The sequence below is a fragment of the Takifugu flavidus genome, chromosome 20 (genome assembly GCF_003711565.1).
Source record: "Takifugu flavidus isolate HTHZ2018 chromosome 20, ASM371156v2, whole genome shotgun sequence".
NCBI classification, from domain to species: Eukaryota; Metazoa; Chordata; class Actinopteri; order Tetraodontiformes; family Tetraodontidae; genus Takifugu; species Takifugu flavidus.
In genome coordinates this window covers 433,635-461,162 of record NC_079539.1, presented here as the reverse complement: position 1 = coordinate 461,162, position 27,528 = coordinate 433,635, and the positions used below count along the sequence as shown (strand labels likewise).

Sequence of the window (27,528 nt, the reverse complement as noted above, 5' to 3'; positions counted from 1 at the left end):
TTGCTACTGGAGTTTTTTCCTTTATCTATAGCTTGTAGCTGCTAAATTCCAGAATATTGAGATCTGTTAAGGTAACAGTGTTGACCATGAGCCACAGCCCTGAGTTGCGTCTGTTAATCGCAGATATTTTACTAATATTTTCATCAAATAGAAAAAAAAATGACATCAGAAATATTTCTGTCTTTATTGCCCTAAATATGTCGTGCCATTAAAAGCGACAGTCACAATAAGAAAAATAATTGCTCACATCACATCCATTACTCCGATTGCCATTTAACTAGGGTATCGATGTTTCTGATCAATTCACGCACAATCGTTGACGCAATATGCCGGCAGATGCGTCACAGAGAGGGAGAGAGAGAGAGAGAGAGGAGGTGATGGGTCTATATGCAGCCGGTGTGCAGGAGGTGCAGGATGACCGACCCGTGCACATCTGCGTCCACAACATCTGCGCCATTACCCGGCGCCCGGTAGAGGAGCATCGGCTGTTGCACCGCGTCCAGCGCACCAGCATGCTGCGGGAGTCCGCGCTCGCGAAGCGGGACCGACGCCTGTCCTGACAGCCCTCCCAACGCGCTCGGCACCGGAACGAAAGCGTCCCCTGTCCCCGGGTGTGGGGACGGTGCCAGTGCCGGAGCTCTGGTCCCGGTCAGATCCCAGTAACGCCGACTGCCATGATGCTGCTCCGCTCCGTGAATTAGTGGACTCACCTTTGCGGTTCACCTTGGAAACAGAGAAGCAAGATAAATAAATAAATAAGCCCGGAAAGGTAAGAACGCTCTAGCCCGTTTGGATTGTATCCTAATAATCAAGCTTCGTGTTATCTACAGAGCAACAAAAATGGAATTTTTGCTTCTTTTCTTTTTAACTTTCAAGCTTTTAAAGTGAGTTTAACGGACCAACTGGACACAGTTCTCTTCTCCCAGGAACCTGATCCACATTTGCATGAATGAATGATTGATCAGGTGTCTGATATCTGTGGGAGCTAAAAACAATGACAGGAGTCGTCTTCTTGTTTGTGACCTGCAGGATCTGCTGACACTGTCCCGATCTGACCAGACAGGCTGGAGCACCAGGTCCTGGTTAAACAGGGAACATCATGAGTTTTAATTGGTGACATTTCTCCGTCTCTGTAAAAGGGTCAGGGGCTAATTAAGTTTGCCAGGCAACAATGATATAATCCAGGACGGAGGACCAAAGTTAGCTCCTCAGCTGACTGGTGGAACATTAAGTGCTGGTTCCAGTTCAGCTGCAGCACAATTACAGCCCTTCCGTTTAATAATTGGAGGGTTTTCTCTTTTCTTTGGTGACACTTCCTCTTATTGGGTTTTCTAATTAAATATTTGTTCTTCCTCAACATTTGGAACGTGTGACGGGAGCCCAGTGCCGCCAGGTGCTGATTACATATTAACTGAATTCTTACCGGTTGCTGTTAAAGGCAGGTTTATATTTACCAGCAACAATTTTTACTGTAATCTTTGGAGGCGGATGGATCACAGACGCCAAATCAGGACTGATCCTTGTCGATCCAAAGGGCAACTGGGCCCCTGTGCAGTGATCAGCACTGGTCCGGGTTTACCACCGCAGCTCATGGTCCAGGAACCACCACCTATTGGCCCTGTTCAAGGCCTCCAGGCTGAATCGAGTCCCAATCAGGTTGCAGTTGAATCCCTGAAGTTAACGCATCAACAGGCAGATCAGCCGAAGACCGGTTCCGCTCCAGCAGCCCTGGCGAGCATAAGTCGACCCCGGCCCACGGCTCTTGGAACCAAACCTGCTCCGAAGGTCACCAGGTCCTCTGTGGACCCTCCGAAGGAAAAGCGCTCCGTCCCACCGTGCATCCCAGGACCTCAGGGTTCCACCGTCCTACCACATTCCCCAACAGAGACCTCTCTCCCTCTGAGCAGACCCCTGGGCCTCCACAGCCCCCAGACTCCCACCAGTCAGCCTTATCTGAGTCCCACTGCGACCCTCAGCCCCCCACCCAGCCTCAGTCCCCAGCAACAGCGGAAAGTCTCCCCAGAGAGCCCAGCACAGGTCCAGTCCGACAGGTCAGGGGAGACCAACGATTTCAGGTGAGCGACTCATCTGCGAGGAGACGTTGGAACAGATCTGATCAGTAAAGCTTGGAAAAATAGGACACGGTGGAGAAATGTAGCAAATATGATCTTGCAAATTCAGGAGGACATTTTAAAGTGATTTTACCGTTGAAGTAATTTACCTACAACACATCAGCCCTCCTGTTTTATGATGAGTAACAGAAGGCTGAGTCATAGTTGCCCCCGCTGGGGCGAACCAACCTGCAGGAAGAGCCAGTCTGACTCGCCTGCTCGTTCAGGTGCGACCGTACGTCTTCACACACCGGTCGTGGGGATCGGTAGTAGAGGTGAAGACAGGAACAGACAGGACAGACTGACGAACATAAACATATTTATGTGATTTTTTTTTTGTGGATCTAGTATTGTAATAGCAATTTTTAAGATATAGTCCTCACAAATCCACGAGGATCCACGTGGATCCACCGTTGTGTAGCCTGTGATCTGCTAAATGCTAAAACATCGACCATCGCTGCTCTCTGGGCCCTGACCTGCTACGATCATGATATATTTAGGTTGATCTTGATTGATAAATCTCCCCTCTGGTCAGGAATCATTGTTTAATTTATTCTGAATGGCTGTTGAATGTGTTTCGGTCATGGACGTATGCGACTAAAAGTATTTTAGTTAGAGTTAGCAACTATATTAAGTGTCCATTGGGGGTGTGGAGTGGGAGGATACGCCAACCAAAATCTTTTTGGTATTGTGACCTCGTAGGCTGGTAACAAACACACACACACACACACACACACACACACACACCTGAGTCATCAGTGGGGTGCTTAATTGTGCTTTTTTCCCCCTCTAAGCAGCAACAGTGCTGATCACCAGAGGATTACATCACAGATTATGTCCTCTTTGATTCTGCAGTGGAACTTGGAGCGAATGCAGTATTTCCCTGATTCCTGTCCTTTTGCAGGGTGCACATTGTCACGTGGAACGTGGGTTCAGCTGTTCCGCCCGAAGACATCGCCTCTCTGTTTGGACCGAGTGTTTCTGAGGGGAACGTTGACATGTTTGTCATCGGGTAAGCAACTATTCCCTCGCAAACTTGGCGGCGCCAGATGCACAGATGCACGTGCCCACTCAGTCATCTGTGTTTATTTTGCTCCTCCTGTCACAAATCAGTGCCTGTCTGACTGAAATATTCAACTGTTAATGCTGCTTCTCTGCGCAGATTCCAGGAAGTCAACTCCATGATAAATAAGCGGCTGAAGGATGTCCTTTTTTCAGACCAGTGGAGTGAGCTTTGCATGGACACACTCAGTCCATCTGGATATGTTCTGGTCAGTATAGAGTGAGGCACATGCTCTGCTTTAACCCTGCATTCTGCCACCATCCACCACTGAGCTACCGCTGTCTCTTCCTGCTCATTTAGGTGGCATCCCAACGTATGCAAGGGGTGCTGCTGCTGGTTTTCTCTAAATACCGCCACCTTCCATTCCTCCGAGGCGTGCAGACACAGAGCACACGGACGGGTCTGGGAGGGTGTTGGGTACGTGCTGTGCATCGACTCAGTGACTCGGACTTGTCAGATCGTTTGCGCTGCGAAATTTGTGGCGTCGGCAGAGGGTGGCGTGTCGAGGCGGTGCGTGTACGCCCCGCTGTCGGCTGAAGCACGTCTGGGTGTATGTGTCGCTTTGTGACCTTCCCATGTGGTGTCAGCATCATCCCCAGCTGCCGCCGCCGCCGCCGCTGCTGCGGCTATGGTGCAGTCTCCTTCTCTTTGAGGTCAGTGCAGCAGCAGGCTGTCTGGCTGTCTGCTTCTGTGGCTCAGGAGCATCAACGCCGTGATTAAATTATGAACCCGACGGATGTCGCCCATCACGTATTATTGATTCCTCCTGTTGTTGAACAGGATTACCACCAAACATGAAAAAAAAAGCATCTATTTACACATTAATATTAGGCAGGATTATTGGTTGAGGGTGCATCAACTTGTTTTCCCACTTTAATAAGGGTCCGCTTCTCTGTTTGCTGTCACTAAAAGGGCAATAAAGGAGGCGTCAGTGCGAGAATGACAGTGTTCGGCCACCCGGTGTGCTTTCTGAACTGTCACCTTCCAGCTCACATGAGGAACCTGGAGCAGCGGATGGAAGATTTTGAGAGCATCCTGCAACAGCAGCAGTTTGATGGCGGCGCTGCGAGTGGCGTGCTGGACCACGAGTGGGTAACATCAGTCCCACAGATGTGAAGTGATGAATCTTCCAGAACCCACAAGTGAAATTAAACGTTCTGTTCTTTCATATGAACTTTTTTAGCCGCTTTTTGACATGAGGGATGAATTAGTCACAGTTTTGTCAGGACACGCACATCAATCCGTGCCACTTTAAAGTCCTTGTGTTGCTTTCCCGCAGTGTTGTCTTTTGGTTCGGAGATTTGAATTTCCGCATCGAAGACTACGACATCCACGTGGTCAAATGTGCCATCGACAGCAATAAGCTGCCTCTGCTGTGGGAGCGAGACCAGGTGAGACGGTTGCACTTTAATCGGATTGATCGTCTCTGTCTCCTGCAACCTTCTGTTCTCCACAGCTCAACATGGCTAAAATCACAGAGCCCATCCTTGAAGGCTTCAACGAGGGCCAGCTCAGCTTCCCCCCTACGTACAAGTTTGACGTGGGCACCCATACATACGACACCAGGTGTGTCCTGCCTCCGTCCTCCGAAATGTGGAGCATCATTCCTAACAGTGGAAATCTGGTCTTCTCGCTCTCCTCTCAGTGCTAAAAAGAGGAAACCTGCGTGGACGGATCGCATCCTCTGGCGACTTCGACGGACGGGCTCCCCTGTTCCTACCCACAATGCAGCGCTGCAACGTGGTCTCACCTCCTGGTTGGGTGGTGCCACTAAAGTCACGCAGCACTTGTACAGAAGTCACATGGGCTACACCATCAGTGACCATAAGCCTGTTTCTGCATCGTTTTCACTGCATGTAAATTAATTTTTTTACACATCTCTTGACCTTAATGCAGATTTACAGCGTGTGAAATATATGTATACATAGATGTGATGGGTACGCTCTGTATTTTAGTTCCCATTTAGGGTGGACACCCCCCTAGTGGAGCTCCAAGTGAACAAGGAGTGGTATAAAGTCTCAGATGCTACTGTCAGATTTACTGTTGCATCAACATATCAGCGCAGTTCATGGGACTGGGTAGCAATATACAAGGTAATCTTCAAATGATTCCCTCTTTGACCGGTTCCGCCCTGTCCTTGTTTAAAGCCACGTGCCGCTTCCACGCAGGTCGGATTCAGACATCACAAAGATTACCAAGCCTACACATGGGCCAAGGGAGAACCTGCTGCACAGGTAGTCGCTAAAATACATTTGTGCTATTTGAGTCTCACCGAAAGTCACTGTTAAATGCTTTCACTCTCTTTGTTTGGCAGGTGACGTTTTCAGAGGAGGATTTACCGCGAGATGACTGCGAATATATACTGGGCTATTACAGCAATAGCCTTAACAGTATTGTTGGGCTGTCGGCACCAGTTCTGGTGAGAAATATAATAGAGTGAATGACGTCTACTTTAAAATGCTTTCACTAAATGAAATGATGTGTTTTATATGCTATATTTGTGGCCTCTCTGTTCAGATCAGGGTTCCACTGCACAGTCCAACAGCCTGTCGCTCCGACAGCTCAGACGACAGCTCAGAAGATGACAGCACTCTAGTTCTGCTGGCCCCAAACTCGCGCAGCCCGAGCCCCAAAACCGGTAAACATCATCACCACCGCCACCGCCGCAGCCGCAGCCCTGCTGTCCCTGCCCTCCCCTCCAACCCCCTGCCTGCGCTGCAGGGCCTCAGCCTCTCGCCTCGCTCCAAAGAGAATGAGGCTCGCAGCCGCTCGCCGTGCTCCGCCGCCAAAAAAGAGCGGCTCATCTCCCCCGATGCTGTGCAGTCACCCACTCTCAGCCCCCGCAGTCCCGTGTCTCCGGGCAGCGGTGTGACCGCCCCTGAAGCCCTGATTGCTGCCCTAGTAGGTGAACACCGACCAGCACAGGTTAGCCCGCCAGGGGTCAAGCAGATGGGGAAGACGGGAGAAATTAACAACATATAGAATGTCAACACCAACTGTTTAGTTTGCAGTACTAGACGAGCAAAATGACAGCAGGGGGCATCATTTCAATTCCTGCATTTGACCTCAGACAAGCGCTTTTATAGACCTCATAATGTGATATTACATTTCAACAGCAGTGAATGTCAGATGGAGGTCAGAGTAAAGATGTTACAGTGGTGGGATGAGTGACCTCAGAGCAAAGAAGGTTCTGGGTTTGATTCCCAGCCATTTCCTGATGTCTGCTGAGTCCTGCCCCCCCCCCTTTAATGACAGAGCACCAGCTCCAGGAACAGCCTTGACCCTGATAAGGATGGAATAGAATCAAACAGAAAATGGGTGGACAGAGTCAGCTTAATGTAAGAAGACATTATCTCTTGTTGGTTTCATAACTCAGTGTGTTTGTGCACATTTGTGTTTGGGTAAGGGCTGTATATTGGAAAAAAAAAACAGAAATGGTTTCCCCTCTAATATAACACTAGTATGTTGTGCAGTTTTCGCTAAACAGAGCAAATGAAATACGATACCCCCCTTGATAAGGCGCCCCTTCCATTTGCGTCCCTGTGGTCTAACTGTATCTTACTTGGATACAGCAGTGCTATTTTCTGATTGGCCGATATTTACCTGCATTTGTTTTCTGTCTTAATAACTGGAGTGCGTCACACTCCCATTGATTACTTGATTTATGATACATAACAATAAATTCTCAGGCTTGGTAAATGTCAGGTGTGGCTGGTGATGGTGAAAAGGTTCAAATTTATGAGAGCCCTGACCATTCATAAAATGTTCTGTGTTTAGCATAGACATGAGCGCTTTATCACAAGAGTTATTAAGAACCCTACTGACAACGTGTGTGACTAGGACAGCAACTCATCTCATAAAATGTTGTCTTATCTTGGTAGCTTTGTGAATAAAGTTCCTGTTCTGTAGATCTGAAAGACTTGATGTTTATGCAATGTTTTGACAGCATAAAGCCAACCACTAACACAACCTATGTGTCACAAATTAAGCAAGAATTTATCCAAACAGCAAAGAAAAGATATGGGGAACATTTTTTAAACTGCCAGGGTACAGGTCACAAGAAGCTGGTGGAATTATTACATTTTTAATGGATGATTAGATTTCTTTGCTGATCTTGGGGTGAACTGCAAGGGTGCATTAAACAGTTTTTAATTAAAAGTGCAAGAAGGTACAGCTGAAACTCAAAGTAAATATCAAGTAACTAATACACAACAAACGTAACTTTCCAATTTTTTTTTACACAATTTTAAAAAATGACCTATGTCAAAGACAGTAAATAATCTGTTTTCAAATTAAACTGACGTTTCGCCTCTTTTGAAGGCGTTAAATGAATGAATGACTGGTTTGCTGTCGGCTGTCGGCTTCCGGTGGTTTCAGTTTGATGCTAGGCCACGCCCACCACCGCCCACGTGTTTGGTGCTCAACAACAACATTGGCTGACAGTCATGGCTGGAATTCACCAAACTGGGAGTTCTGCCACATAAATAAACGGCTCGGCCGAACACTTTCTATATCGCCGGGGTCCCGAAGCCGCGAACAGGCCTGTTCGGTTCGGTCCACCTGCGTGCCGCTCCAGTGGACGGTGAGGGAGAGAGAGCCTGCACCTTGACAGCTAATATTAGCCTACCAGCTAATTAATTCGCCGCAAACCGCACCAACACAAAATGAGCGGCCAGCCGAACCCTTTCGTGGACACCTCGCCGACTGATGAAGACTACTTCCTCTTCACCTCGGAGTCAGTTGGAGAAGGACACCCAGGTAGGGTCGGGTCGGGTCGGGTCGGGTCGGGTCTGCGCTGCTGCCCCGTGTGCTCGGTTTCACTTTAATTAGCCCCGATCAGACGCACGTCAGAGGTCCTCAGAGGTCCTGAGGTCGTTCTGCAGCTGCTGCATATGAAAGACTCTATAGGTTGGTTAATCTAAACAGTCAATCAGTCAGTCAAACCACCTTGGAAGGCTTGTTCCAAACGCATACAGGTAGTTAGGACTACTTCTAAAGTACCAATAATATGGACTGGTTGTCTGCCAGTTTATACCGACACAACACACTATACAATCTGTAAGTTTTAGTTTCATTGACTGCAGTTTTGGTTTCCCTTTGTGACTAAAATGATAAATCGCCTCAAAGCGCTCCAGTGTTGGACCGACAGGTGATTTCTCTGTATTTAACCCATTGTATCTGCACAGATGTCATCGGTTTCTTTTCTAGCACGTTGCTGTTTCTCCCCATTTAAGTGGGGTCGCTGCCTTTCAACAGGTAATAGGCTTATACTGATCCTAACTTTAGGCAGGGAGCGGCAGGGGCTGCTGATCTTGGGGTAATCTAGTCTCAGCCATTTACTAATTGGTTGTGGGGCCTTTAAGCAAATCTGTACTTGTTTTGCGTGTATTCTGTAAGACACGTGGAATGCTGCCACACCAGTCATCAGTTTAAGTACTTTAAGGTTCTACGGGGACGCGCAGGTTTTTACATTCAGGTGCACGCAAATGTAAGGTTACTTGGCTTCTAACAGTCTGTTCAGTAAAAACCGCATAATGAACCTTATTACATTTTTGCCCGATCTAATTATTTACCAAAAAAAACAATGTTTTTCTCTGCAGACAAGATTTGTGACCAGATCAGCGATGCCGTGTTGGACGCACATCTGGAGCAAGACCCCAACGCTAAAGTAGCATGTGGTAGGAGATGGTTTCATTTCTTTCAGGCACTTTAAATTACACTTGATTGCTTTTATTTGTTCATAATCTTCCTGCTTATTTGTCTTTCCGAGAGGACTTTGATGGACCCCACTCCTGAATGAGCCGACATCAGACATCCGGTCTGATTTATCTTTTCTTTAGGAAAATAATTCCCCCTCTTTCTGTCGTCTCTGGTCATCAAAGTGCTGCCGAGAGTGCGGCCCACCGGGACACCGCTCCTTCCCCACTTATCTCGACACGCAGCCTTTTGATCGTACGCTTGTTTGTGACGGTTGCTGCCGAGCTCCAACGTGACGTCGATGCGTGTTGGCGTGGAAACAAAGATATTTTGTCCTGTTGTGACACGTTGGCTTTGCGAGTTATACGGGTTTCTATTTTTCAGGTTACGTTGTCTCCACAGCGTTCGATGACTGTCTCCGTGTGTTTATTGATCTGTTTGTCACCCTGTCCTCATCCCTGCCCGTCCTCGTGTCCTCAGAGACGGTCGCTAAGACGGGGATGATCCTGCTGGTGGGGGAAATCACCTCCAGGGCTGTTGTTGACTATCAGAAGATTGTCAGGGATGCAATCAAGCATATTGGTTACGACGACTCCTCCAAAGGTACCGCAGCGTTGGACGAGGACTTCGTCCCCGTCTTATGTCGTTTTCAACTTCATTTTCGTTTTGGTGCTAGAATTCTTGTGCAGGGTTGGGTGATGACTGGTCTTTTGTTGGAACAACATTTGATACATTGATGTGGGCGGGGCACCTTTAGATGGAGAGGTCTGCCTGTATGTAGGCGGGGCTTAAATAATTACCAGGAGAACCAGATGGCTGGAATATCTCGTGAATTTTTATCATTTCAGTGCATCGGTGTATGTTAAAGAAGAAAGGGCCTGGCTGCACCCTAAAGGAATGTTGCATAGGCGGCTTCTTGAATCATATTAAACCTGCTTTAGCATTCAAGTAGCAGGGTTCTTTAGCATTGGAGATACGTTTCTTACTTTACTCAGCAGTCATAAATATAAGTCGTGCATTCGGTGTAGATGTCGGGACTGATCAGTGAGTCTTTGATCTTTGCAGGATTTGATTATAAGACCTGTAACGTGCTGGTGGCGTTGGAGCAGCAGTCCCCCGACATTGCTCAAGGTGTTCACCTGGATCGGAAGGAGGAGGACGTGGGAGCCGGTGACCAGGTGGGTGCTCCTGTGGCAGGTGACCTGAGCCAGACGTGTTGCTAACGGCGATGACGCCGCAGGGGCTGATGTTCGGCTACGCCACCGACGAGACCGAGGAGTGCATGCCCCTCACCATTGTCCTGGCTCACAAGCTCAACATGAAGCTGGCAGAGCTGCGCAGGAACAAGACGCTTCGGTGGCTCCGCCCTGACTGCAAAACGCAGGTGAGGCGGGAAAACGAATTCCGCGGAATCGTGTGCGAGGGCTAATTCATCGTTCAATCTCTTGCTCAGGTCACTGTCCAGTACAGGCGGGATCGTGGCGCCATGGTGCCGCTGCGCGTCCACACCGTGGTGGTATCTGTGCAGCACGATGAGGCGGTCAGTCTGGACGAGATGCAACGTAGCCTGAAGGAGCAGGTGGTGCAGGCGGTGGTGCCCAGTCGCTACCTCGATGACGAAACCATCTACCACCTGCAGCCCAGCGGCCGCTTCGTCATCGGAGGACCTCAGGTGAGCCAAGCTGCAGCTGTTTTTAAATAAGTGCTTGTGTTGAGCAGCGTCGGGGTTTTTTTTTTTTTAGAGCGACGCTGGTCTGACTGGGCGTAAGATCATCGTTGACACTTACGGGGGCTGGGGTGCCCACGGAGGGGGGGCGTTCTCAGGGAAGGACTACACAAAGGTGGACCGCTCTGCTGCTTATGCTGCCCGCTGGGTGGCCAAGTCTCTGGTGACAGCTGGTCTCTGCAAACGCGTCCTGGTCCAGGTGAGTGCACGCGCTTCCCACCAGGTAGGGAGGAGGTCTGCCTGTATGAAATGACGCCCTGGGCTTGTTTCAGGTGGCCTACGCCATTGGGATCGCCCATCCACTGTCTGTGTCCATATTCCACTATGGAACCTCCCAGAAGAGCGAGAAGGAGCTACTGGACATCGTCATGAAGAACTTTGATCTCCGCCCAGGAATTATCGTGAGGTATCCTGCAGACTTCTAATCCAACAAGCGTGCAGCTGCACATAATGGATGCTGATGCGCGTTAATTCTGTCACAGGGACCTCGACCTGAGGAAGCCCATCTATCAGGACACCGCGGCTTATGGGCACTTTGGGCGTGGCGTCTTTTCCTGGGAGGTCCCCAAGGAGCTGAAGTTTTAAGATCCAGCCGCCTCCTCCTCTCGTCCTCTCCATCTAAAGGTGTCCTACTGTAAAACATCCACGTACCCACCCACACATGTAACACCTCCCAGGGAAATGAGAGATTTTTTTCCATTTTCAGGCGTTTAAAAGGAATGTACTGTAACCTTGTCTTTCACGCCATTCGGATTAGCTGTTGGTGTGAGCAGTCTTTGTCTAAGTTCATCGATTTTATTGAAAGGCTTTGTTTAAATGGTAGTTTAATGGAATCCAAGCATCCTCTCCTTGCGTCCTTCTCTGTCCTGTCTGTGCTGCCCCTTTAAGCCATTTCAATGTCAGAAGCAGCTAAGGACCAGGTGGTTTTGTTGGGGCATTGTGAAATCACTCCCGTACTCTGTATTTTTCTTTTTTTTAAATATCAATATATTCCAAGGTAGAGGCAAGGCTCCAGCGCGGGGCGTCTTCCTGAAAGTGACCCTGGGTGTGGCTTCAGAGAAACCCAGGTTCATGCTAAAGGAACTGCCTTTATTCCATAGCAACACTGCTTGAAACTGACTGACGGTCATGAAAGGTTTGACCAACAAGGAGATGTGAGCGATGCCAAGGTTCCCTTTTTGAAACTGTTTTCAGTTTCAGGCCACAGCCAACTTAATGAATGTACGACACTGTTTCAACTCTTTTGTTTTGTGGTTTCTCTGGGTACGCTTTAGGAATGTGGGTTCACATCTCTTGATTTGGTTCTGCACGTTACTTCGATTCTGTGTTTGGGGGGGAAGGGGGTTGTTAATTTATTTAATTGGTGTGTAGCATTTTTAACCCCTGGGTAATTTCCTTTTCGTGATCAATATTTATTTGGAGTTGACCTGGCTCTGGTTTGGCTGTCCCAAAGTTCTACATTGGTTCACATCCTGAAAATAACTAAAGATATTGTAAAGATCTGCTGTCTTAAACCATCTGACGCCACACCCTGATTTCCCCTGCTCCTGAACGTACCTCCGGGACCTGAACCTGTGTTTGCGCTGCAGCGCTGATTTGTGTAGCAACTATGGCGCCATCTTGTGCCCATCGCGGGTATCACATGAGCTACGTGGATCTTTATCCTGTGACGTGAATCGGCTTTCTCTCTTCTTTTTTATTTTATTTTTTTTTTAATAAAGAATAACCATGTTCTTATCCTTTAACTCAAGGGGAGACACGTGATTGGTGGGCATTGTACAGGAGAAACCAGTCTGTTTACACCGTCTCCTTTTGCTGTTTTTAAAAGTTGTATTTTACGTGTATTGAGAATCAAGTCAGTAAAAGTGCCTTTGTCGTGATCTGCACCCTACCGCTACAAGTTCTTACCAAATAATACTGCAGGGTTGGATAAAATATACATTAAATCCCTCCAATAAACCACATGCTTGTTGAATTCATTTAGTTTATTATCAGTTCCACAGGAAATGCCACAAAAGCAAATTACTGACCCATGATTCAGACTTTAAAGGAAAATTAGAGGAAAAGCACACATTAAATGAGAAAAACAATCGATCTATTTGTGGGATAAATGTCCATTCAAAAACATGCAAAATGTTAAACATTCATTTTCGCAAATGAGCACTTTAAGCCTTCTCACCCAGTCCAGCCTTTATTTCAACATTTTTTCTGATCTTAAAAAAAATCCAATTTTCTTCACCAGTTTATTTTACTTTAAGCAGACTATCTACAAAGCAAAAAGAAAGAATTAGAAAATGATTTCTTCATGGAAAGTTGCGGTTAAGCAAAGAGAAGACTACCGTTGGGCCTTTCTTGATACCACCCTAAAAATAAAACATTTAGAAATAGTTTAAATATATATCGTTTCAAAAACTCCACATGTTCTGAAATCTTTGACCCACCTCACCACTTTAAAAAGTGTTGCTGGCGTACTTCCAGGCAAACTTCTGGCAGTAAAACACCGTCTGTGTGGGCAGAACTCGGCATGTTACTCAGCATTCAACAGGTCAAAAACATTCCACCTTTGCAATCGTTCACTTACTCCACATTTCACTGCGGTCTTAATGTCTCTGCACCTGTAGGCAGGCAGAGTGCACGGATCTAAGACAGAAAAACGTCATTATAGCCAGAAATATCGATTAATAATTGAATCTTTCCAATTAAATTCCCTGTATATGTAATATAGTATTTTTTCATGAGTAATCATGGCAATAATAATAACGCATTAAATTTAAAAAATGCAGATATGATTCATATTACACTTGGGGGAGAACTGAACATTTGCGCGTCTCATTTTAAGTTTATAACCATCAGTTCTATAACGCAACACTGCCCTCTAGTGGCCGACGTGGTCACTGTGTGGTACTGCGCTTAAACTGACGCATTATTTTAGATTGATCAGATTGTTTTTAAATCAATGTTTTTTTTAAAAAAATTTTTATTCTCCAGACCTAACAGGGGCGCCTCTTGCCCTTTGCACATCTGGAGGAGGGCGCAGATGGCCTGCGGGGTGGCGTAGCTCAGGATAGCGTCCAGCACCGTCTTGCTGAACTTGCCCACCAGAGCCTGGCACTGGCTGCGGTAGGACGCGGGCAGAATATTGCAAACCTCCTCCAGCAGGTCGATCACGGCGCCCTGGGGGAGACACGCAGAACCGTGAGGCGCCTTTGTAACTGCCGGTTGGTGCTCGCTGCAGCAGTGAGATTCACCTCTGTCCTCTCTTTAGGCAACAGGTTCTCCAAAGTCTTCACGAGCAGAAGGCAGAAGCTGCATTGTTCAGTTTGCACCTGAGCGTCAGACACAAAAAGAGGAATCAGGTAAATGCGTCAGCCGGCACCTTTTGGCCCCCGATGTTCTTCTCAGCGGTGCTTTACTGACGTTCTCCTGCCCCGCAGCTGCCTGTAAGGCCTCATTTTTGAGATACCGGAGCATAATCTGGAGCCTCTCACAGCCTTTGCAGAGCCCAATGGCCTTGCATATCTCCGATGGTTTCTAGAGAAAAGGACAGGAAAAATGTGTGAGTTTAATTACCCTCATTTATTTGACTAACCACGTCATTCAAATGACGTCATCCCACACGCTTACCATCACCGTGGTTAAAAAGGTGACGGCCACCGGGAAGAGCTTCTCCACCTCGTCCTTGCAGAGTTTGGCTGGAGTTCCAGGCAGGTGGGTGCACAGGTTTTCAATCCCGTCCATCACCTTTTTCTATCAAAAGAAAAATCAAATTCAGAGAATTTCCACTGTCAACCACATTCAAAGGCCAGATGCTCTGAGGGACTTTAGAGTTAAGTGATATTATTTGCAATAATAACAATTGTGTAATAAAGTTTTTAAAATAACATCAGTTACTTAATAGTGTCTATTAAGTCAACCATAAGAGAGAGTGAATTAATTATTAATTAATTATTAATTATTAACAAACGTTGTTCAGGCCTCACAAATGTCCATTTAAGGGAAACTTTTCATGACCAAGAGGCTCCGCCCCCAATCCCCTCCCAGCCAATCACATATCTCTAAATTAATTCCTTAAATTTACTCTGAGAAACAAAATGAAAGATAAAAAAACTTTAAAAAGACTTTAAGATCTGACTATTTTTGCTTTTTACTTTATTCTATTTTTGAACCAGTTCAGATGGGAATGAGGATGTTGAAGCTCGGTCAATAAACTAAAACCACCTGAGTGAAAGTGGCTCAGTTTCCTGAAACTTAGAGGCAAATAATGTGTACGCATGTATGTATGTGTGTGTGTGTGTGTGTGTGTGTGGGGGGGGGGGGGGTTGACTGTTCTGTACGTGAGTCTGTAAAAGAGAACGCTCCCACCACAGCGTTGGAGATAAGGCCAGGAGCGCTGCTCTCGGCCTCATGACCACCTTCCCGGCATCAATAATAATATCAGCGAGCAAACATTCTGCTGGAATGTGTTTGCCGCTGTGGTGAACCCACCTGGAGGTCGGTGTTGGACAGCAGGTCGGAGAGGAGCTCAAATATCTGGGTGCAGTCTTGGCAGACGTCCCCGTTCTGAGGACAAAAGCCACCAAACGAGTTCGACTGTTAAAAACCAGAAGTTGCGCTCTTAATGCAGAAGCTTCATTTCTGAACTTCCTGATTTTTGTGCCTTTGATGTTCAGCCCCAGGTCAACATCACTATTTCCTTATTCCTCATACAGATTTATCTTTGTGTGTGCGGCTTTGCCAACTTACTGTAAAAATCACAATAATGTAGAGTCATCGTCACACCTTCGGAGTCACCGCCGACACGTCAATGCACACATTGAAAGCATGTTTGTTCTAATGTAATTCAGGATTTCCTAAGGTAAAACATCACTTTGTATTGAAGATTTCATTATTTTACTGACTATTGAGTCTGACCTTCATCTTAGCGTCATGCTAACTGCTCGTAAACGTTCTGAGCAAATATAACAGTGGAAGACCAGAAAACTTACGGCTGCCGGGGAGTCGAGGACAGTTCGCAGCCCCTCGGGGTTGAGAGCCAAAGTCACGGCTACAAGAGAAACATTCACTTTTAACCAAGGATGTGAGACTGTGGTGGTGGTTGGACCTGTTAGAGTCTCACCGGAGGCCTCCAGGCAGATGTAGAGCAGCAGCGCGCGCTTGAGCAGAGCCATCCTGGGTCGCGTCGGGCCAGCGGGTCTGCACGCTGGGGTTCGCCTGTGCAGCTTTTATTCAAGCTTCTTAAATAGCGCCCGCCAACCAGCAGCAGCCAGGCGTGATAAGCGGGCAGGTGAACACTCGGCTAATATTATTCAGGTTTCACATCCAGTTCCTCATGCAGCAGCTGAAACTCACAGGCCCCATTATTGCCAGATACCGCGATAGATCATGAAAATATGCCGCTTTGCTTTGTGACTTCTGTGTTCTAGTACAACCAAAAATGTCTTTTGTACCGGGTCGTCGACCCCCCCCACCCCAAAGCATTTAGCTGTGAATCCGGGTGTCCGAGCCTGGTGCTCCAGGAACACATGTGGGGTCAGAGTGGCTGTTGTTCTTGACAGGCTCACTTCCTGTTTGGGTGGGTGGTTACAGTAGCCCTTCAAGAAGGTTTTGGGGTTGATTCCAGGTCCTGGGCCGTGTGCGGGCTCTCCTACGGCCTGCAGCTCCTCTCACAGTCACAATCAATGAATTCCAGTCGAGGTTTACAGACCGTTTATCAAACCGTCGCCATAGTAACGATAAATGTGACGACGGGTGAAATGTACATTCACAGGAACAGATCAGGGTCGTGTTTGTCGTGCTGTCTAAGAAAAAAGGAATTAAGCTTTTAACTTGTCTGTGCTTCATACGCACACACGCACCACACCCGAACATGCCCACACACGCACACACACACACACACACACACACACACACACACACACACACACACACACACACACACCACACACACACACACACGCACACACACACACACACCCGAACATGCCCACACACACTTCTGGGACACGCTTGAGTGGCGCTACACACTTTCCCACACTGCTGCGGAGCATAAATGAATTAAATCTGCTTTTTCTCCATTGTTGTGATTATTTATCTCCATTGTTGTGATTATTTATGCAGTGAACCATCCCACTGACTCTGGGTTTGATCTTTGTGACACAGCCGAAGGTTACAAAACCTGTGAGCAGTTGCTATTGCAGTATTCTAATCCCCCGCGGCGCGGTCATGTGAGACGCTGGTCCACTTCCTCTCTTGCTCTTTGACAGCAGAACTGTCAACATCACCTTTTCAGGGTTTTCGGTTAGAAACTCTTTTCCTGTCCGTTCCTCTCGCCAGCGCACTGAAAACGGCCTAAATGGCTCGACAGACACCCAAACACGAACCGTGCAAACCAAAGTTTGACTCTTTCACATCTGAATTGTCTTTTCATGTCGTTCAACAATTGTCTGTGTTCCAGACAATTCTATAAAAGTGTGTCAATTGTTTCCCGGCTTATCTTTACGAGTTTTATTAATAATCGCACGTCTGCACTTTTCCAGTCACAGACAATCCAGGACCTTTATCTTTCTGCCAGTATCTTGTCATTCCGTGTCACTCAGAATCATTACGACACCTAATTGTCCTTCCTGTTGACACACATCACAGGGAAATAAATGGTGCTGAAGGTTTTAGCGTTTGTGTACATGTTTGTCAGGTTTTCCAACCCCTGGGTGTTTCCATGGCCACCCAACAAAAGGTAGATTTCCATGATAGGTTTATCATTCATCAGACTGTCAATGCTGATGTTTCCTTTATGTGAAATGTTGAAATCTCTCGGGCAGCGTCGTCAAAGCCTTTGTGGCTGATTTCCTCCTTCAGCCTGCTTTTCTCTGTTAAATAGCATCTTGTGTTATGCAAGTGAGCTCAAACAAGCTCTATATATTACAATGGGAGAAATATTCTGCGTGATTGCACTCAGAAGCACAGTTATGAGGTCATAAACCTGTATGACAGCAGGTCATGTTATCTATGAGCTAGTTTATTGTTTTCACTATAAAATCGGCGACTGGGAAAAACCTTTAAGGCTAAACCGTTTCCTATTGATCAGTAACGAGAAATCCTCTGACCCCAATCGGTGCTGTCACGCCCGTTATCGCAACAGAAAGAGAAAGAGTAAAAGCGGGAGCAAAGTAAAGAGAATTTATTCGATTGGTTGGAGTTTTTGCTGCGGCATCATGCCAATAAAGATTTGATCTTAAACAGTTTGCATTGTTAGCTAAAGCTTGAGCAAATTTAAAGAAGGGATTAACAGAAATACGCATTTGCCTGTATGAGCATAAAAAGCTGTTAAATGTCTTTATTGATTCACCGGCGTCACACAGGTAGTCTTTACATTTAATCCTTTTGCTGTTGCACCTTCATAGTTGCTATTTTCCTCTGAGGCAACATCCCCAAACCTTAATGTCCCCGCCAGTTTTGGAATCTGTTTAAAATGAGGCTGTTGGTCAACCGTGAAGTTGACCAACAGCCTCATTTCAGCCGCTGCAGCTTCATTTCTGCTTTTTGCTTCGCGGCTTCAAAGGTGAAACTGGACGCGTTTCTGTTGATGCTTTAGGTTTTAGGGGGGCACCGCTGGAACGTATTTTAATAGCATGTTGGTGCAGCCCTGACCCGGTTGAGTGATCCAGAAGGCCTCGGTTTCAAAACCATTTGACCTGTGCTCACGACGACCTGAAAGGCTTTGATGAATCACTGGAAGTCCCGCTGAACTAGAGCTCTGTCGCTCTTCCTTATCACTTCAGCTGGTCTTACGATGTCACACCCTGTATTATGTGGATTAACAACCAAAAACTTCTAGATTAACTCATTAGGAGGAAACAACAGAACTCATCTTTGTATCTGAAGCACTTTGGCTTTATTGTGGTGCCACAGGTACAATAACCAGGAGGGGGAGGGGCTTATTTGGTGACTTCACCTCTGTTATTTATGTCAAGTCAACAGTGACGCCACATTGTGTTTTTTACAGTTTTTCATTTGTTAAACCCTTTTGTTCCTGGTTTTACATCAACACCAGCAAAAAAGCTTTTATTTTCAGTCCTTCCCATTGTCCCCACCCCATACACAGTCAAGGTATGTTTGACCTCATCTGCCTTTCCTTTTCCGCATTTCACAAGCCCAAACTGACAGTAACTCATTAATTATTCACTTGTTTCTCGGCACCGCTTGTCAACAGGGTTTAAATGGCTTGAATATAACCGCCCTTTAAACAACATTCTCATGTCACATTAAGTGCGATTTCATTAAACATTCCCATCAGCAAAATGTCAGAAAAGTAATGAGATCAATTTAAATCTAATCTAAAATAAAAAATAATTGAAAACTGAACACGCCAACATCAAGATAAATCTTTCAACTTCTTTAATAAACGGAAATAGGAGCTAAGCAACAAATAGAAGAGTATCATTACTGGTAATCATTAACTTGTATCTCTACATTAGCTAACAGGAATATGATAAGACAAAGGAAAAAGTTTTCTTTTGGCAGAGAGAAGGAAGGAGGAAATTTTTCTTTATTGTAGTTGAGGCAGGAAACACCCTGGGGTGGGTGGGAGTGGTCAAGGGGTGACTAGCTATAAAGGTGGTGTCAAGATCGCAGAATCCAGAACTCAGGAGCATCTTCACAGTAAAGACTCCACTGCTGCTCTGCAGGTAAAGACATCATCACATGAGAGTGGTTTATCTTCCATCTTGCCTGATATTCAAGCAATTCTTTCTGTTTGCTTTCTTCTAGAAATGCTTCTCTCTGTCTTCCTCGTGTTGGGCATCTGCCTGATTCCCGCTCACTCCAACCCAGGAGGTAAGCCACAATCGACGCCTTGCAGACGCCAAATCTCCTGCTACGTCGGCGCTCAGGGTGGTTAAAAAACATCCCCATTATTTTGCATGAACAGATTTCGACAACCCGCTCGTGCGGCGCTGCTTTGAAGACGCAAAGAAACTGGTGGATGACGCTTACACTTATTCCAGAGCCAAGTAAGTCGGGCTTCTAGATCAGGAAACAATCAAATGAATCCAGCTTTTTATTTAACCTCTGTTCCTTTCTTCTGCCAGGAGTCTTGAACGGGTGCGCAGGGAGATGGTGAGCCCCCACGATGCCCTCCGCCTCCTGAAGCAGCCTCGCGGCGACACACGCGCAGCCGTCAGATCTGCAGATTACATGAGACAACCCTCCGCCTGCTGCAGGAGAGGTCGCACCACGCTCACAAACGCTCGCTCAACGCCACAGGTCAGACGCCTGAACGCACCTTCACAGACCGAACATCGGAAGTGGGAAGCTGCTCTTCGTGCCACTACGCTTCCGTTAAACCCGCTGCCTTTATTTTCAGATGTGCTGTCAGAAAACGACTTGGCGAAACTGTCCGAAATCACTGGATGCGAAGCCCGAGCGCGCCCGCCGCGGTGTTTGACCCTGCCCAACATCAACATTTATCGCACCATCACCAGCGTCTGCAACAACCTGTAAGAGGAGATGCTTTTGAAAGGCGCCGTCTTACGCCACACACCATGTGCACATCGACCCGACCTTTCTCAAGCAGCGTTTCAAAACCCGAACTTCTCTTGTTTCGTTCCAGAAAAAACCCTCGACTCGGAGCCGCCAACACACCTTTCACCCGCTGGCTTCCTGCCCAATACGACGATGGCATCTCGCAGCCAAAAGGCTTCAATAACAGGACCATCAACAACTTCCTGCTCCCGCTGGTAGGCCCGGCGAAGGCAGAGCCGCTGCCTGCTGTGGTGAACGTGGGATTAATGCCGCTCTCTTTCCTCAGGTGCGGCAGGTGTCCAACAACATCCTCAGAACGACCGACGATGGCGTGGTCAACGACTCTCAGTTCACTCACATGGTGACCTTGTTTGGACAGTGGAACGACCACGACCTGACCTTCACCCCGTTCTCCCCCAGCATCCGCTCCTTCAGCAACGGCCTGGACTGTACCGAGAGCTGTGAGCGATCGGAGCCCTGCATCCCCATTCCGGTCGGTGCCGAATTTCAGGCCCATCCTGTGACATGTTGTGTCCACTTAAAGATATTCGTCTGTAACCTCTGAGCCCCGTCTCCTAACAGATTCCTCCCGGGGATCCTCGATTCACTGACGGCCCGGACAACTGCATTCCTGCATTCAGATCTGCGCCCGTCTGTGGAACTGGGTACTCTGCCTACAATTTCGGGGGCGAAGCCAACAAGCGGGAGCAGATCAACGCCCTGACAGCCTTCCTGGACCTCAGCCAGGTGTACGGCTCCGAGGATAAGCTGGCGCTCTACCTCCGTGACCTCACCAATGATGGCGGTCTGCTGCGGGTGAACCCTGAGTTCAGGGACAACGGCCGCGAGCTGCTGCCCTTCCACCCTCTCAATGTGAACCTGTGCGCCACCCGCAAAAGGGTCACCAATGACACCAACGCCAGGGAGGTGCCCTGCTTCATTGCAGGTTAGTCAACCTTTAAGGTCAAAGGACAAAGCGATATCATAACCCGTGGAGACAGAATCAGCTATAATGTGCATATTCCCTCCTGCCAGGTGACGTCCGTGTGGATGAGAACATCGCCCTGACGTCAATTCACACCCTGTTTTTGCGCGAGCACAATCGTCTGGCTCGCGAGCTCAAGAGACTCAACCCCCAATGGGACAGTGAGACCCTCTACCAAGAGGCCCGCAAGATCATGGGCGCTTACACACAGGTAGACCCCACTCACTCATCCTGCAGTCGAAGTGCGTCTCCAAGGCAACAGTGAAGTACACCTCCCCTTCTCTCTCAGGTGTTTGTGTTTAGGGATTATCTGCCCCACATCGTGGGAACCGAGGCCATGCGCAGGCAGCTCGGCCGTTACCCAGGTTACAACCCCAAAGTTGACCCCAGCATCGCCAACGTCTTTGCCACAGCAGCTTACCGCTTCGCCCACTTGGCCATTCAGCCCGTGTTGTCTCGTCTGGACGCAAATTACAGAGAGGACACTCAGTTCCCCAGCGTCCCCCTGTTCAAGGCCTTCTCCACCCCCTGGAGGATCATCTTTGAGGGTGGGTTGAGAAGTCAGAGGTGTGTCGACGCGCGAGCTGCTCCCTCTGGGGCTATTCTAACGCTCTTGTCTCTCCAGGTGGAATCGACTCCTTGCTGCGCGGCCTGGTGGGGCGTCCCGCTAAACTGGGCACACAGGACCACATGATGGTGAATGCTCTGAGGGAGAAGCTGTTCGTGTTTGTGGAGCGTGTGGCTTTGGATCTGGGCTCTCTAAACATGCAGAGGGGGCGTGACCACGCTTTGCCAGGTACAACTCTCATTTTCCCACCATCACATGTCCTCTCTAAAGTCTCTTTCTTAACTGGCCTTTTTTATTTCCTCTCTGTGTGATCAAGGGTACAATGCATGGCGCAAGTTGTGTGGCCTATCTCAGCCTAGAAACCAGCAGGAACTGGCCGTGGTAATGAATAACACCGACCTGGCCCGCCGGCTGTTGGAACTTTACGGTACCCCTGACAACATTGACGTGTGGCTGGGCGGTGTGGCCGAGCCTTTTGTCCAAAATGGCCGTGTGGGTCCTCTATTTTCCTGCCTCATCGCAACTCAGTTCCAGAAAATCCGCCAGGGAGACAGGTGGGTCAAATCAGAATTTTGAGGAAAACCCTGGAGACAATGTCATTTCCCCAGCTGACCACCTTCCTTTGAAATAACCAGACTGTGGTACGAGAATCCAGGCGTCTTCAGCACACGGCAGAGGGTAGCTCTGTCCAGGGCGACCCTGTCCAGGATCATCTGCGACAACACTGGCATCACCTCTGTCCCCACCGACCCCTTTGACCTCATCTCGTCCAGAAACCGGCTCGTCAGCTGCTCCAGAATCCAACGGCTGAACCTGTCGGCCTGGAGGGAGAGACGATGCGGTAACACCACTGGACCAAAGTGATTACTTTGAGGGGTTCGGCGGCTCTGTCTTCATCTGTGCTGGTTTCTTTTGCAGGATCTGGTGGAAACTGCAATCGTGCCGAAGATAATGAAGAGTTCGATGACGAGGTTAGTGTTATCCCCTCTCAAAGCGAGCTTAATCTGTACCGACCCTCAAATGTGACCTCGAGATTAACTTTAACTCGTTCGGCAGGAGGTGACTGAACCAACCACAACCACCAACACAGGACTGGACAACAACGAGGTAAGTGGACGGACGCTTCTCAGTAATTTGCTTATTGTTGCCAAGTAGCTTAAAATCTGGAAACTATGACTATATTTATGAGATGTTTATATTAGCTTTTTGGGAGTAATGGTTACTTTCTCTCTCCGTAGATCGAGCCGGTCTCATAAATCCCGCGTTCCTTCCTGGTTGTCAACGGCAGAGAGGAGACAGGGTTGTTTACATCTGTTGTCCCTGGAATTTACAGAAAAATCATCATTTCTCTGTGCAAACTTCCTGCTGCTGCCGGTCCATTACTTGATAAAGCCACTGATTCTCTCTCGTTTTAGCAGCTGAATGAATCTTAACCGCGATCGTGGCACTTTGGTAAACTCTGTTACAGCGTGCACTCTGTCAACTGAAATGTAATAATAAGGCAAAATTTAACGACAGTGTGTGCTTGTGTGTCTTTATGTTAATGATGAAATCAACTATAAGAAATTTGCTGTCTGTAATGTTTGCTTTGAAAAAATAAACCCTAAACAAACTGCATTTGACTGGTTTTTCTGTTCTCACACTATAAACTGAGGCTGACATCTGAGATGAACTTGGAAAATGCCCAACATTGAGGTCTGGGGTGCAACGCTGCTCTAACCTCGTCCTGACTGGGCGTTCCAGTCTCCCAGCTGAGTTTCTGGTACAACTGTGTGGAATCAGTCTTGGTGATGAGTCTCCTCCTGTAGATGGAGCCAGTCTTCTTCCTCATTTCCCTACTGGAGAAATGAATGTTGCCCATTATCAAAACATTCTAAAACATTTTTGACCTCAAAAAGCACCTTGTTTCAGGGTTCAAAACGCCCTTAACGTCTATTAAAAACCTTTCAAATTTGAAGCCCTTCAGGTAACAACTGTTTTGTTCCTCTTCTAACTGTGTTGCAGTTCTGACAGGAGGCTGGAATCCACCATCCTGTATATCCCGCAGCCCACCTGGACCCCACATGCTATCAGAGGTGTTCAGGGGAAACGGAGGTGAGAGGTGACATAAACACTTGTACTTTATGGCCTTCAGAAAGAAGCGTTGCAATGCAGAGCTCAACCTTTTAAAGGAAGAGAGAACTGGCAGAGCTGGATGAGATGATGTCATATTTTTGGCTATGAGAGATCGGGAATTATCTGTCCCAAGAAGATGACTGAGCGGTACGGTAACTAGTCATTAATCAGTATGAGAGATGTTGGTTGGTGAAGGTTTAACCTTGCGATGGAATGAGGCGGGTCATTTCCCATGGCTTCCTGGTCCTGAACAAACCCAGGGTAACCTTGAGTAACTGACACGTAGGGATGCTTTAAGGTCCTCGTGGGATCCAGTAACAGATAACCTTTTTCTTTAGTTGTGAGAAAGTTCACAGCTGAGTGGAAAAAAACACCCCCGGATACAGTTTATATAGCATCACGAGACAAAGAAGCGAGAGGAAAATGTGTGTGCGCCCGCGTCTGTGTGTGTGTGTGTGTGTGTTGTGTGTGTGTGTGTGTTTGTGTGTCTGTGTGTGTGTGTGTGTGTGTGTGTGTGTGTGTTGGGGGAAACAGCACATCTGCATGAATCATCACACAATGTAAAGTTTTTCTGTGCTAGGCTGTGATAAAGGGCTCCTCCTCCTGGCTGCGGAGTCTGTAGTGCATGTGCAGAGTGCCACGTAGTCCTCCAGCCCGTGTGTGTGTGTGTGTGTGTGTGTGTGTGTGTGTGTGTGTGTGTGGTGTGTGTGTGTGTGTGTAGTACAGACCCTGGTGTTCCAAATGTAATGGAAACCCAGTATTTTGAAAGAAGGAAAAATATTTGAATTGTCTGCTTCTGTCATAGACTTCCGAGCAAATCTGACCTTATTTGAACAGGCCGAACGTTCCAAATGGGTGGAAATCAGACGCACATTTCCAGAGGGAAGCGGATGTGTGTGGATGCACGTTTAGAGCCAGAAACGGTGGGTTTGAGCGAGGCTGTTGTGAGATCCTGTTTGACAGTGATGGATGGCGTTGTGTCAGGAGGATCATTTTTGAGATCTGAAAATTGCTTTTTTAACATCTCTCTTTCCGGAAACTGTATCCTGTAACCGGATAATGTTGACCCAGCTCAGCCCCCACAAACGCCACTCTGTTTCCCCTCTAAGTTACAAAACTCACATTTATTAAAATTCTTAATAGCTAAATCAAGTGCTGAAAGAGTCAGGAGTGGTGATGAATTCCAGCGACGTGGACAGAAGAGCTGCGCTGATTCCTTTCAGATGTTCCTTCCTGAGCCGGTGCTGCCCTCTCTGAGAGGAGGAAAGGGCTCCTCACTGGAGAGACCTCGGAGAATTACGAGCAGAGGGGAAAAAAAGAGCAGTGACCCAGTGCAGCTGGATCTGTCTGTCTGGGTTTCCAACGAAAAGTAAAGAGGTAATCCAGGCATCTAGTGAGTCAGGAGGAGCCCCTGAACACATAGTTTCACTTTTGTGGAGCTGCAGAAGAAAACAAGGATCCAATGTCCTGTTCCCCCAGTCAGCCTGACTTAAGTCAAACCAGTTTGGTGTTAGCATTCCCGGCGAACTGAACTGTAGGGAGACATTTCAGCCAATCTTCGACTCACATCTCGTAACGTCTCGGCTCTCTGGAGACGTCGAAAATCTCTTCGCCCAGTCTGGTTTATCAACCTCATCCTGCAATAGGTGCCGTCTCTGGGACAAACGGACCAGGTTTGCAGGAAGGACTCACCTGGGCTTCACCTGACACAACCTGTGCTGCCTCTTATCTACCGTCAGTCACGGCATCGTGCCGTCAGTGACCAACAGTTGTAACTTTACATATTCAAGGTAGTTTTCTCTGTCAACTGGACTGGGTTTCTTCTCTTGAAGACGTTTCGCCTTCTATCCAGAAGGCTTCTTCAGTTCTGAAATCGCTGGGGAGAGAGCTTGAAAATATATAGCCCCTGTGGACCATTAGCATGCTAATGATCTGGGTGGTCACCTGAGAGTCGTTAGCAGGGTCGTTGGTCGGGTCGTTCACCTAGTTTCTGTTGAGGTGTCTCCCCTTTGTCTGCTGGATCACATGGTGATGAGTCACTGGGTCTCCTGGAATGGTGTGAATGTTTGTTTTGTTGTTGGAAGGAGTGGAGGACTGCGTTGTATGTGGGTGACAGGAAGTGCCTCAGGCCACCACCTCTGTTTAAGGATGGTTTTTCCAATTTAACATGGATAGCCTCACAGCAAGAAGGACCCGGGTTCGATCCCCGGTTGGGATTGATTGGGGACTTTCTGTGTGGAGTTTGCATGTTCTCCCTGTGCCTGCGTGGGTTCTCTCCGGGTACTCCGGCTTCCTCCCACAGTCCAAAGACATGCATGATTGGGGATTAGGCTAATTGGAAACTCTAGATTGCCCATAGGTGTGAGTGTGAGAGTGAATGGTTGTTTGTCTATATGTGTTAGCCCTGTGATTGACTGGCGTCCAGTCCAGGGTGTACCCTGCCTCCGCCCATTGTGCTGGGATAGGCTCCAGTCCCCCCGCGACCCTCAGTGGAGGAACAAGCGGTAGAAAATGAGTGAGAACATGGATAGCTTCCTTGACCCCCCTTTCAAACCAGCGGTCTTCTCTGGCCAGTATCCTTACTTGGCTGTCCTCGAAGGAGTGCCCACTCTCCTTTAGGTGTAAGTGGACTGCTGAATCCTGACCCGAAGAGGTGGCACATCTGTGTTGTGCCATTCTTCTGTGGAGAGGTTGTTTGGTTTCCCCAATGTACAGTTCCTTGCATTTCTCCTGGCACTGTACAGCATAAACAACATTACTTTGTTTGGGTCTTGGTGTCTTGTCCTTTGGGTGTACTAACCTCTGTCTGAGAGTGTTGCTGGGTTTGAAATGAACCGGTATGTCGTGTTTCTGGAGGATCCTCCTAAACTTCTCCGAGACTCCAGACAGGTAGGGGATGGAAACGCTGCGGCGTTTGTTTCTCTCCTCCTCTCCTTTGCTGAGGTCTCGCTTTCTTGAGGTCCTGGTGAAGGCCCAGTCTGGGTAGCCACATGTTTTGAGAGCTGTCTTAATGTGGTCCTGTTCCTTCTTTCTGCCTTGGGATGTGGTGGGTATTTCTCTGGCCCGGTGTTGGAGAGTTCTGATCACTCCCAACTAACTTAGCATGCAAATGGTCCACAGGGGCTATATATTTTCAAGCTCTCTCCCCAGCGATTTCAGAACTGAAGAAGCCTTCTGGATAGAAGGCGAAACGTCTTCAAGAGAAGAAACCCAGTCCAGTTGACAGAGAAAACTACCTTGGATACAATGACCTGGATGACTGAGAATTTACATAGACAACTTTACATATTATTGTGGGGACCATCAGCGGGTACTTTTAAAGTTTCTGCAAACGTGGTTTTATCTGTGAAGTATAAATCTGCAGACCCTTGTTCAGTATTTATCAGTGAAGGCATAAAGGTCACTTTTGTTAAGAATGGAATATAGTGCAGCTATATTATAACCCAAACACACTAAAGGGCTGTGAATATCCAGGTGGGTCCCCCTCCATTGGTACAGAAGGAAACATGAACTTTTGTGGCTCTTCAGATGTAATCTCATAATCTCTCACATTTGCAGCGTTAAATCTAGATTTTAAATTCCAGGGATGATTTCTATATCTGAAATGTTGATCCTCTGAATTGGAAATACTTGTGGATGCAGCAGTGGAAAAAAAATGATTTTGTTCTTGGCAGCTGCTGTCGGCTCTCTGTCTCACTTGAAAGCAGGGATTGAGGCCAGATAACAAGTTTTTGCAATCTCCAG

The 27,528-nt window shown here is 47.6% G+C and overlaps 4 protein-coding genes across 4 annotated transcripts; 3 read left to right on the top strand and 1 right to left on the bottom strand.

The window, feature by feature from the left end:
- The first annotated feature begins 88 nt into the window (after positions 1-88).
- On the top strand, positions 89-7,091 carry LOC130517559 (inositol polyphosphate 5-phosphatase K). Its single transcript, XM_057019511.1, has 14 exons — positions 89-769; positions 1,030-1,393; positions 1,485-2,075; positions 3,016-3,123; positions 3,274-3,382; positions 3,475-3,591; positions 4,087-4,262; positions 4,454-4,565; positions 4,631-4,740; positions 4,820-5,030; positions 5,130-5,267; positions 5,343-5,408; positions 5,489-5,593; positions 5,692-7,091. Exons 3-14 carry the CDS (start codon positions 1,489-1,491, stop codon positions 6,154-6,156), a joined length of 2,304 nt encoding a protein of 767 aa, XP_056875491.1. The 5' UTR covers positions 89-769; positions 1,030-1,393; positions 1,485-1,488; the 3' UTR covers positions 6,157-7,091.
- Positions 7,092-7,609: 518 nt separating this feature from the next.
- On the top strand, positions 7,610-12,303 carry mat2aa (methionine adenosyltransferase II, alpha a). Its single transcript, XM_057019518.1, has 9 exons — positions 7,610-7,932; positions 8,775-8,852; positions 9,352-9,474; positions 9,937-10,049; positions 10,112-10,255; positions 10,325-10,543; positions 10,614-10,796; positions 10,870-11,003; positions 11,080-12,303. The coding sequence occupies exons 1-9, from the start codon at positions 7,839-7,841 to the stop codon at positions 11,180-11,182; spliced, it is 1,191 nt and encodes a 396-aa protein (XP_056875498.1). The 5' UTR covers positions 7,610-7,838; the 3' UTR covers positions 11,183-12,303.
- Positions 12,304-12,564: 261 nt separating this feature from the next.
- LOC130517568 (prosaposin-like) lies at positions 12,565-15,964 on the bottom strand. Its single transcript, XM_057019527.1, has 10 exons — positions 15,714-15,964; positions 15,583-15,641; positions 15,083-15,157; positions 14,222-14,344; positions 14,015-14,128; positions 13,846-13,923; positions 13,588-13,771; positions 13,179-13,237; positions 13,039-13,101; positions 12,565-12,960 (listed from the first exon to the last, which is right to left on the bottom strand). The coding sequence occupies exons 1-9, from the start codon at positions 15,763-15,765 to the stop codon at positions 13,048-13,050; spliced, it is 798 nt and encodes a 265-aa protein (XP_056875507.1). The 5' UTR covers positions 15,766-15,964; the 3' UTR covers positions 12,565-12,960; positions 13,039-13,047.
- Positions 15,965-19,085: 3,121 nt separating this feature from the next.
- mpx (myeloid-specific peroxidase) lies at positions 19,086-23,286 on the top strand. The gene is given in 17 exon segments (XM_057018278.1): positions 19,086-19,281; positions 19,364-19,429; positions 19,524-19,605; positions 19,684-19,790; positions 19,793-19,858; positions 19,959-20,091; positions 20,205-20,331; positions 20,403-20,609; positions 20,699-21,062; positions 21,152-21,312; positions 21,391-21,649; positions 21,727-21,897; positions 21,986-22,223; positions 22,305-22,510; positions 22,588-22,640; positions 22,726-22,776; positions 22,908-23,286. Coding segments are annotated over 16 exon segments (2,307 nt in total). The 5' UTR covers positions 19,086-19,281; positions 19,364-19,365; the 3' UTR covers positions 22,926-23,286.
- Positions 23,287-27,528: the final 4,242 nt, after the last annotated feature.

Excerpts from the sequence above, each read along its gene's own strand:
- LOC130517559 (XM_057019511.1), top strand. The coding sequence starts at position 1,489 with ATGGATCACAGACGCCAAATCAGGACTGATCCTTGTCGATCCAAAGGG. Across the intron at positions 3,124-3,273 it reads GTTGACATGTTTGTCATCGG|ATTCCAGGAAGTCAACTCCA; the intron begins GTAAGCAACTAT and ends TTCTCTGCGCAG. Across the intron at positions 4,741-4,819 it reads ACCCATACATACGACACCAG|TGCTAAAAAGAGGAAACCTG; the intron begins GTGTGTCCTGCC and ends CTCTCCTCTCAG.
- mat2aa (XM_057019518.1), top strand. The coding sequence starts at position 7,839 with ATGAGCGGCCAGCCGAACCCTTTCGTGGACACCTCGCCGACTGATGAA. Across the intron at positions 7,933-8,774 it reads AGTTGGAGAAGGACACCCAG|ACAAGATTTGTGACCAGATC; the intron begins GTAGGGTCGGGT and ends TTTTCTCTGCAG. Across the intron at positions 8,853-9,351 it reads CAACGCTAAAGTAGCATGTG|AGACGGTCGCTAAGACGGGG; the intron begins GTAGGAGATGGT and ends TCGTGTCCTCAG.
- LOC130517568 (XM_057019527.1), bottom strand. The coding sequence starts at position 15,765 with ATGGCTCTGCTCAAGCGCGCGCTGCTGCTCTACATCTGCCTGGAGGCC. Across the intron at positions 13,238-13,587 it reads GCAAGAGGCGCCCCTGTTAG|ATCCGTGCACTCTGCCTGCC; the intron begins GTCTGGAGAATA and ends TTTCTGTCTTAG. Across the intron at positions 13,102-13,178 it reads AGACCGCAGTGAAATGTGGA|ACGGTGTTTTACTGCCAGAA; the intron begins GTAAGTGAACGA and ends CTGCCCACACAG.